The 10599-nt window shown below is 36.0% G+C and overlaps 1 protein-coding gene across 2 annotated transcripts; it reads left to right on the top strand.

Annotated features, from left to right (window-relative positions):
• Positions 1-6001: 6001 nt before the first annotated feature.
• On the top strand, positions 6002-9771 carry LOC142628180 (non-specific lipid transfer protein GPI-anchored 1). 2 transcript variants are annotated; one of them, XR_012843000.1, is made up of 3 exons: positions 6038-6479; positions 9259-9698; positions 9746-9771. XR_012843000.1 is itself a non-coding variant. In XM_075802217.1 (2 exons), exons 1-2 carry the CDS (start codon positions 6125-6127, stop codon positions 9468-9470), a joined length of 567 nt encoding a protein of 188 aa, XP_075658332.1. In that variant the 5' UTR covers positions 6002-6124; the 3' UTR covers positions 9471-9771. The 2 variants fall into 2 exon arrangements, 1 of the variants encoding a protein (XP_075658332.1); XM_075802217.1 differs by having other exon boundaries at positions 6002-6479; positions 9259-9771.
• The last annotated feature ends 828 nt before the right edge of the window (positions 9772-10599 follow it).

Raw genomic sequence — 10599 nt, 5'->3', positions numbered from 1 at the left:
GCTAAAACTGTGATAGCTAGTGAGAACATAGACAAGGGTAAATCTATCTTAGGAGCACCCTCTAAGCTTTCTAAGAAAGAAACCAAAAACCCTAGGGCTAAGAAGAGTAATGCTCAAAAGTCTAAAGAGAAAAAGCAGCATCTCTGTCATCACTGTGGCGCAGTTGGACATACTGGAACCAATTACTATAAGTGGTTAGCCACTCAACAGAGTAACAACATGATTTCATCGGGAAACCAAAATCAGCTTCCATCCTCTCTTGTTCCTCTTGGAGATCTCCTCAAGGCACTCATGTCCCTTTCGAACTTGAACGGTTTCAATTCTTCCCCCTCATCGCCGGTTCAAGATTTTGCTCAAAGGAAAGGTTCTTCTAAGGTGTGGAAGGAAAATGGCTCCAAGTGATTTAGTCACTTTTTCTCTCTCCCTCTTTTTGTTATGTTTGCATTACTTGTGTGTTTTGCTTTCTTAATTTGAGACAGTCTAGTTTTTATGCATTACTTTATTTGACATGTTTTTGTTTGGTTGTCTTTCAGTTTTGTTTTTATTTTGTTTTCCTTCATAAAAATAAAAATAAAAATTTGAAAAATCAGAAAATACAAAAACAGTGTGTGTTTGTGTACATTAATACTTGTATACCTTGAATGGCCAATTAAACAAAGTTTACTAAACTTTGTATCTCTTGTAGCTTAGATGAGCATCTACATGCACAACTAAGCAAGTGAGCTTTGTGGCTCTTGTTTATGATGAGTAAGATTAAGTTATCTCTTGTACTTAACACTTGTATCACTCTTTTTGAAGGGTAGGACTAGAAAATTCCAAGAGAAAGGCATAAATAACAATCTCACCACTATTGCCCGTCAATCATGAAATGGCATCTGTATCCTTCGGCAGAGCAAAAGTGCAATGTCAAAAAGCTTAACATAATTGGGTATTTCTTTTCTCTCTCTTGAATACTCATGCATGATATGCTTAATAATAAATAAAAAAAGGAAATATGCAAAGAAAAATAAATGCAAAAAGATTGAAATGCTTTATATATGATTGCAAGCGTGTATTCTAGGAGATGTGGGAGTTATAGGATGTACCTCGAAGGTGATAGTCCACATTAAACAGTTATGATTGTGTGTGAGTTAAAGTGATTTTTTCATATCTCAAATCATCATAACATAGAGACACTTATGCAATCTTGCGATGTTTTCACACACAACACGCAATGTTCTTTGCTATTTTTGATACATGTGCAGGTACAATGTGATTTAGTCATCATAAGGTCTACATGTGTTAATGTATGCTCACTAAACTGTCTTAACTTGTTTTTGAAATATAAAACTGGTTAGACTTGTTTAGTGTGTGTGTGTGTGTGTATGTGTGTGTGTGTATGTGTGTGTGTGTGTGTTTTGGATCTAAATACATGACATTTAACTTGATTGAGAGATGAGTTTGAGAGCTTAAAATGTTGTTTGGATCTTTGTTTGAGTAGCATGCTTGATTGTATTTATATCTATTTTTTTCTCTTCCTTGAACACCTGTTTTTAAGCATTCTCGATAGCTCCTCGATAGCTCTTGACAGCTAGGTTATCTATCGAGACTCTTCAGCTTTTCTTTATCGCAATCTCGATAGCTAGCTCGATCAATCGAGAAACTTTCTGTCTCCTCGATAGCTACCTCGATCCATCGAGCTTCTTTGTTAAGAAAACCTCTCGTTAGATCCTCAATAGCTGGTTCAACAGCTGAGATACACCTCTTCAAAGCTCGATAGTTCTCGATCGATCGAGATTTACAAAGTTTCTACATAAAGAGGCATCGCGATTTCAAATCTCATTCCCTCGATCTCTCTCGATTCTTTCAGCCTCTTCAACTCCCAAAACATATCTCAAGCAATCCAAACTTCTTCCTGTCTTCTTTTTCGGTCCCAAGATCATTATTCCTCATCTGGTATGATTCTTTCTTTATATTTATCATGCATTTCATGATCTTTGACCTAACTTTTGGGGTTTTTGAAATTGTTTGAGATTTTTCAAAACTTTTGAGTTTTTGTTAAAATTTTGGGATGGGTTTTTGTTAAAATGATCTTTAAACTTCATGCATTGCATCATATGTGCATTAATAACAATGTTTCATGCATTTTAGATGTGTGTTTACTTTGTTACTATGTTATGTGCTGGTAGGTTTGGATTAGGCTGAGCCCATGATGAATTTATTTTAGCATGTCACATGTTCATGCATTCTCATGCATACGCACCTTCAATTCTATATATTTTGATATATGTGTTGCTTGGTACTTTTCTGATTGTCTCCCCCTCTCTCTCTCTCTCTCTCTTTCTCTCCCTCTTACGTTAGTTGCATTATGGCACCTAAGCATAAATCCACTCCGTCCTGGAATCCTCTTCATTCTGGGGAATCTACCTCTTCTAATCCTACCCCTTCTCATATTCAATTCTGTGATGATAAAGCCCGCAAGGACTTTTCGGAGAACATTTCTAGACGAGGCATTCATTCAGAATGCCAAGTCATTCTGTCAGATTTTTCTAACACTAACCTACCTACTGTCATTTACAGTAGGGGTTAGGAGTCATTATGTGGCATCCTGGTCACGTGCCCTTCCATGATCATACTGGAGTTCTACTCCAATATGAACAGATTTGACTATTCTATACCCCAGTTTGTCACTTGTGTTTGGGGTATACGTATGATAGTCACTCTGGGTCTTGTATCCGAGGTACTCCACGTTCTTAGGGTAGAGCATCTTGACTATCCTGGTTGTGAGCGTCTGAGGATAGTATCCAAAGACGAACTCTCGTCTCGATTCTGTGAGACACCTTCTTCTTGGGGTGACCGTTAGTACACATGTTGTTTGGCCTTTACTAAAGGTCCTAGGTTCTTTAACATGGTTATGACTTTTGTTCTCCATCCTTTCTCTCACTATAACACTATCACAGAGCCTCGTGCTCGATTTTTGTTATCCCTCATTTAGGATCTTACCATAGATTTCCCTTCTCACTTCATTTTATCCCTCATAGATGTCTATAGGGACACGATGACCCGTGATAAGCTCGTCTTCCCTTCGGCTATCACGCGGCTCATTTACCATTTTTCTGTCTCCTTTCTCGTTTCCGACCACTTCTCTGTTATGTGTGCCACTAATGCCGCTACCGTTAAGTGGAGTTTTGCACAGCTTCGCTCGAGGCGAACTTAGACCGAGACGGCTGCTCCTCCAGCTTCTACCACTCCATCCACCTTCGCTCCTTCGTCTTCAACGGGTGGAGTGACTCTTAAGGCCATCATGGCACAGCTTGTGCGCATGGATGCTCACCTTGACACACTTAGTGATGAGTTGTGTCAGGTGAACACCCATGTTGGTTGCACGCACAACGATAGGCTATCATGGGTGGTTTCATGGTTGCTTCTTCTCCATCTCCACCGGTGTCAGAGGATGAGAGTGACGATGGCTCCAACAGTGATGATGCTAGTGAGAATGCTGATGTTAGCTCGCCTAGTGATGATGAGATGTCTATTTGATGTACTTACCCTTTGTCACTCATGACAAAAAAGATGAGTAGTTTTGAGATGAAAGTAGTCATACTCATAGAGGGAGGGATAGTTTAGGAGATATGAGGAGTGTTCATGAGTGTTCACATTTTTTTTAGAGATGTAGTGAGGATTTTGATGTATCTATTTCTTTTCTCTCTATTTTAGATACATTGTTCATGTACCTTAGATCTTGTGATCATATTGTGATAGCAAACCTTGTACTTGCTGATATATATACATTTGAGGTTATTGTTTTCACCTATTTTTACATGTATTGTTTCTTTTCTCTCTTTATACACATGTTTCTTATTTATTGTATGCAATCTTTTATTTCTTTTTCACACAAAGATGCCTTCATGAGTTTTGTTTAAGTGTTTCAGAAATATAGGTTGTCAAAGTCTACTTGCCATGAACTTTCTTCTTGCAAAGTTTTTCAAGAGTTTGTGTTAGAATAGATTTTATTGTACTTAACAAGTGAGTATGAGTTGAGTGATTTATGACTTCTCTCATATGTTCATTTGTTTGTTGTGGTTTTGTCACGGATTGCCAAAGGGGGAGATTTTTAGGACATATGTGATTTGATGTTAGGAACATATGTCAACATTTTATTTATTGGCTAATCCTTTGACAAAACGTATTTTACTTGTAATTGGGTAGATTTAGGATGTATTTAATACTTCAAGAAACAAGGTTTCAAGTTCAAGTGTTAAAGTCATGCAAGTCTGTCCAAGAATCAAGTGAAGAAGTGATGTATTTTAAATCTCGACAGCTAGTATCTATCGAGTTTTAAAAGCTGCTGAAGCCCATGGCTCGACAACTAGCTCGATAGATAGCTATCTATCAAGGTTTATGAAACTCAATTTTTCAAGACCGTTTTTCATCCAATCCGTGAGTATGTGTTTGGGTTTTTTGTTCTTACAACCCTAAATATATATAAGGATTATTTTAAGGATCGTATTAAGTTGCACAGTACAGAGCACAATTACACAAAAGCATAATTCCACAAATGTGACCAGAAACCTAGTTTGTCCTAGTTCTTGAAGAAGTTTTTGTGTTTGTATACCATAGGGTTTTGTTACCAAGCAACTTTATGATTTTCATCGTGTGATGAACAGAAGAACTTTGCAACTAACATCCTTCTCAAGTTGGTGATAAAGTCGCGTACTAGGATCCGCGCATCTTTTGGTTAGTCACGTATTGGGAGCCGTGTAATACAAGGAGAGATTGTCACTATAGAACAAGTCCAATTGTGTATTGGGGTAAGGGTTCAACTGTAGGTTGGTATAAGGTACTAAGATTCCTTTACTTGTAACTACTTGTTTTGATAATAGTGGATTCTCGAGAGTGGTGACTATAGAACAAGTCCAATTGTGTATTGGGGTAAGGGTTCAACTGTAGGTTGGTATAAGGTACTGAGATTCCTTTACTTGTAACTACTTGTTTTGATAATAGTGGATTCTCGAGAGTGGTGACCTTAAAATCATCCGATGAAGGTTTTGCAGTGTAGGTTTTCCCCATTCGTAAACAAATCACCGTAACAGTTAATTTTCGCTGCATATTGAGTTATTTGGTGATTTGTTTGTGCTACCACACTTATTGCATGTAATTAAACTTAATTAATTGGTTAATTTATCACAAGTGGTCAATATATTTTTGGGCTATCACATTATACGAAGCTCCACAAGAACGACTCTTACAACCAAACTACACATCCCCTTTATAATTAATGTTTTAAAAAATGAGTGACCAAAATAAAAATGGATCATGCGAACGGATACTCTTAAGACATGATTAATAATTCATTTTAGGAAAATTTTGACACTTCTTTTATAAAAAATAGAAAAAATTGTCAAAATATTAATTTTTTTTATAACAATTTTTTTAAAAAATAAATTATTAACTATTATCCTAGGACAATCAGTTAACATTTAAAATATCCCAAAATATAAGGATCCCCAATATATTGTAATAAACTCGTATCAAGCTTCCATGGATAAGGCCATAGTAATACGAGTGCCATGTTGTCTTATTAGTTACCATTCCCCAAGGAAACAAGAACGTTACATTCGCATCCCTTGTTGTCCGATCAATTCTTCTGTATTTTGAATCTTCAGCGTCTATATTTTTTACTTTCACAATCAACTCAAGATTCAGAATTTCAACGTTACAACTTACACATGCATATATCAAAGCTGTGCAGCTGTGCCACGTTTCATGCAGCACGACACGTTTTTGGGTAAATGCTGTGAACCTCATTAATTCATGGTACAGGTCCTCTTTGCAAATAGTTCCATTGGCCACATTAATAGCAACCCAACTACCCCTATGAACAACCTTCATTAAAATCTTAGACACAGACACATACTGAACCACTCCAAATTTATCTGAACCGTCCAATGGTAAAGCGGTGCTGACGTGGTCAGCCCAGATGAAATTATAATATTCAATTTTTTCTGCTACCATTAAATGGCCACCTCACTCGTAGCTAAGTCCAGAATTCTTAATTTTCACACCTATCCTCCTTTATTACACTATATAGCAAAGCTAGCTTTCTTCACTTTTCCAAGTGTTCAAACTTGAAAAACTAACAAAGATGATGAACAAAATGAAAGGGCAATCCAATAAAATGTCCCTCTTATTTTTTGTGTTGTTGTGTGGTTTGGTTTGTGAGGTCAGTGGAGCAGGTTTGGCAGAAAAGTGTAGCCAGGAAATGACGAGTGTGGCTCAGTGCCTGGACTTCGCATCAGGGAAAGCGGAAACGCCAACGAAGGATTGTTGCACATCGGTGAAGGGAATAAGGGACAGTGACCCTGAGTGCTTGTGTTACATGATTCAGCAGACTCACAATGGTAGTGAAACTATCAAGAGTTTGGGAATCCAGGAGGCTAAGCTGCTTCAGCTCCCCACTGCATGCAGCTTGAAAAACTCTAGCGTTAGTGATTGCCCTAGTGAGTTTCTCTCTCTCTCTCTCAATGTGTGTTTGATACAATGATTTTATTTCTGACTGCCTTAGCACTCTCAGGATGGTGATTTTGATTAGGGAGTTTGTAGAAATAATTTATATATAATATGGATGTGATTTTGTTTTAAACTATTTTAAAATAGATGGCAGTGTAGTTTATTATGAGGAATAGAGAATATGCATTACAGGTAGAAAGTATAAATATACAAGAAGTTAGATGTGGGAGGGGAAGACTAAAAATGAAGGAAAAGAGAAAAAGTTTCATGTCACTAAAAAAAGATGATGTGGCTATCATTTAAAAACGAAAAAAAAAAAATTTATTATTATCTTAGCCCGGGGCATAGTTTTCATATTTTATTAAGTAGGTAATTATTCTAATCTTATTTTGGGTATTCAAAAGATTTCATCCGAAGAGAGTAAAGGACTGGAATAGATTAATAAAAAAAATTGGAATAGATATATCATTCATTAAATAGAAAGGAATAAAGTATATTTATATTTCTGCTGGATATTTGGAAAAAAATAAATTTAAGAAAACCAAAAGGAGCTTGTTATGTAATGAAAATGGAATGAAAATGAAAATTTTATAACAACATTGCTTATATATACCCTTGAATGCTTGATACAATTAAAAGAAAGAAACCTGTAAGCCCAAATCCAGTCAATGTACGTGCTAAATATTGTTATAATCATGTAGGCAATATTGTCCCAATTTAGTGCTCAGGTGGTCCCGTGCCACCCATTACAAGGATAAAATGAAGTGGGCGCAATGAACACATCTGCGAGTTCCCCTCTTTTTTTTGTTAATAAATTAAAAAAACATTTTGACAATATTGCCTATGACTTTTATATGCTACTAACATTTTTTTTTTCTTTTGAGAATTCACCAATAACTTGCCATAACTAGTAGCTAATGACCTTTAGGCCAACTAACACTTCTCAGAGGTAATAAAAAACATTAACGTAATTAAGAAAAAAGAAAACCTTACTGTGGTGGCATACTATATATGTGGGCATATATGATATACCACATAGGAATATTCATTAAAATTTCCATCCCATTCACCAAACCCTACTCCCATATAAGCTGTAGTAGTATAGATAGCCTGGCACCGCATGTGGTGCATAGAGAAATTTTACTTGCAAGCAGCCACAATTCATAGCGGTAGCTCTACCACAATCCTAATGGTATGAACTATTTCACCTTCAAGGTTAAGATGAATCACTTTGACAATTGGGGACAGCATTACTCAACATAATCTATGAGGTGAGCCGTGAACTTGTTTTATATAATTCCCCAAGCCCACGCTCTAGGAAATGAGAAAATAATTGAGTTAAACCTCCTTTTTTTTTCTTTTTTTCATTTTGAGCAGAAAAACCTATCTAAATTGATTAGGAAAATTATGCTTTTACATTTTATGTTTACATACACTTCACATTACTGTACACTATCCATGCAAATGTAACGTAAAAATGTTTACATACACGTGTACAATTTACATGAACAGTATATGTAAATATATCACTGTCGGATTGATTATTGCTTTTAGCAAAATACCTAAAGTGATCGAGGAATAAATTTGAAAGGGCCTTTAAGAAAATTACAAAGAGTACAGTCCAACCTCCCAGTGTCTAACTGTCCCTCTTTGTTATTTAATGAAGGACAGCAAGACAGCTAGGCAGGTAGTGGTTACTGGTTAATAGTTAGGGCCTTTATGCTGCTGTCAATTGGAAGTTGTGCACTTATTGTCGGCTATTTATGATGACTTAACTAATTTATTTCTAATTTGTTTATGCTGTCGATGGTTAAGTTTGCAATGGCTATAAACAACATCATGGCTGCTAGATAAATATTGTTTCTATCATCTCCCTCAAATACAACGGTGAATGGTGTTTTCTGCGAGAGAATATCTATGGACACAATTTTTGTTATAATTTTTATGTGCTTAATTATAAATATTAGAGAAAAAATGGTGAATTGATATGAAAATGATAGATAGACATTCACATATTGTCACTTTAGAGTTATGACAAAAGTTGTGGTCTTAGAAAAAACTCTTTCACAAGTAAAAAATTATATATATTTGGGACTCAACTAATACATCTTACTATTTTTAACATAGACTTGGTTTAGGTCTAGTACATTTAGTGTACTGGACCCAGTCAGATAGTGACATATGTCTAAAAGTAAACCCATATCATAATTTCAACGGATCCAATACTGCTGAATACTAGACCTAAGCCTGGCCTTTCTAATATAAACATGTTCAAATCCTCCCCACTTTTAGCTATCGAATCATCAAAAGAAAATTAAAAACAAAATCGAAATATTGAAAGTGACCTTTCAAACGTTGATTCCATCGTAAATCTTAGTATGGAGTGTCAATCAATGAAAATTCAACGTCCACCATAGAATAAGGTATCTCATTTATGATGTATTAAATGTATGCATAGACTTTCTTGTAGTGTATCAAATCAATTTCATACAATTATGAGACCCATATTATGAGAAGAGTAATACATATATCTAACATAGACATTGTGATCTTAATTTTTTTTAACCCTAATGCTGTGTAGTCAACTTCATTTAATAGAGCCAATAACTTTATGTCTAAGCTGTAAGAAATTCCATACTTCCATGTTTTCATTTTCCTTTTGCCCTTTGGCCTTCTACGTATTAAAATTTGAGAGCTGACGAAGTAAAATCAAAGTTTGACAGAGTTAATAAATTGCTAACTTTGTATCGTGTCTTTTGGATTGGACAGAGCTGTTAGGGCTAGCTCCTGGCTCCCCAGACGCTGCGATCTTCACAAATGTTTCAACAGCAACACCCACTCCAACATCATCATCGGAAAAAGCTAACGACGCCAATTTCGGAACTAGGCTTGGTCCTCACTTGACTGGTCTGATGGCGATGGCTATAGCCATTTTTCTCTTGGCATTCCCAGCTGAGTCTGCAGCCACTAGTATTGAGTAGAGTGGGAAAGGTTCACCTAACAGGAGCAGCGAAGCTTGCAAACTCCTTTATCTCGGTTGTTTTGCTCGCCCTTTTAGGACTTTTTATGCTTAATTGTATTGTCGTTGCATCATTTTGTTTTCGGGGTACTCGCTATTACATTTAACTCAATAGTTTGCTATGTATGCGTAATTATCAACCTTTCAGACTTTTCTCTTTGGGTGTGTGTGGCTGACGGGTTGTGCAAAGGTTTCAGACTTTTCTCATTTGGTGAGTGGCTGACGGGTTGTGCAAAGGTTTGAATACAAGTGCGCTTGTTTCACTTTTTGAGTTTCATTTTATATTTCACTAATTGTAGTATACCACTAATCATGGTAGTGTCTAAAAAGTTTATCAATAGACACTATGCTTTTTCAGTCATGCAATTAAAAAATTTTTTAAAACTATAAATTATTCAATAGTTTATATGTAATCCTAAATCCCCACCATCAGCCCCACACAACTACAAACAAACAAAAAATCAGCTAATTAAGGATAAGTTCATAAGTATGATACTCAATTTAAGCATATAAACAAACAAAAAATCTCTAATATTACTAGCCGATCGTGGATAAGCTTGTAACTATGATACTCGATTTAAGCATTTAAGCTTGTAACTATGATACTCGATTTAAGCATTAAAACTGTTGGTACTTATTTTCGTAAAATCTTACAAGCTCAATGCAAGCTAAGTCCAATTTATTATTCTTGGACTCAATTCATGTTTTTTTTATCTCAATTTATTTTCTTTTGCATGGCCTGAGCCCGTGCACCTTAAGAGGGATTTAGGGGAGTGTGGTTTGGTTGGTGTGGGTAGATTATTTAACCTTTTTTGCATGATTCCTGAATATAGGTTGTGTTATGAAAGTTGGGGAATGCTTACATGACCTAGTTCTCATAGAAAATGTCAAATGTCAAATGTCCAAAGTTTTCACTCAAATAGAGACATGTAGCTCTTGTTATATGTGGCTAAAACTTTCATACGTTGTCATTTTAGGTTTTTGGACTAAGCTGGCTTCTTGGCTGACTTTGGCTGCATCATGTCAGCATGGCTAGCTTCCCTAGAGGCCCAAAAATGGCTAGGAAAGATTACCCAATGCCAATTGGTTAA

The sequence above is a fragment of the Castanea sativa genome, chromosome 3, assembly GCF_040712315.1.
Source record: "Castanea sativa cultivar Marrone di Chiusa Pesio chromosome 3, ASM4071231v1".
Taxonomy (NCBI): domain Eukaryota; kingdom Viridiplantae; phylum Streptophyta; class Magnoliopsida; order Fagales; family Fagaceae; genus Castanea; species Castanea sativa.
This window is presented reverse-complemented; position numbering and strand designations above follow the sequence as displayed.

Bases quoted from the DNA above. Each gene is read 5' to 3' on its own strand.
- LOC142628180 (XM_075802217.1), top strand. From the start codon at position 6,125: ATGATGAACAAAATGAAAGGGCAATCCAATAAAATGTCCCTCTTATTT. The intron at 6,480-9,258 runs GTGAGTTTCTCT...TGGATTGGACAG, and splicing joins TAGCGTTAGTGATTGCCCTA to AGCTGTTAGGGCTAGCTCCT.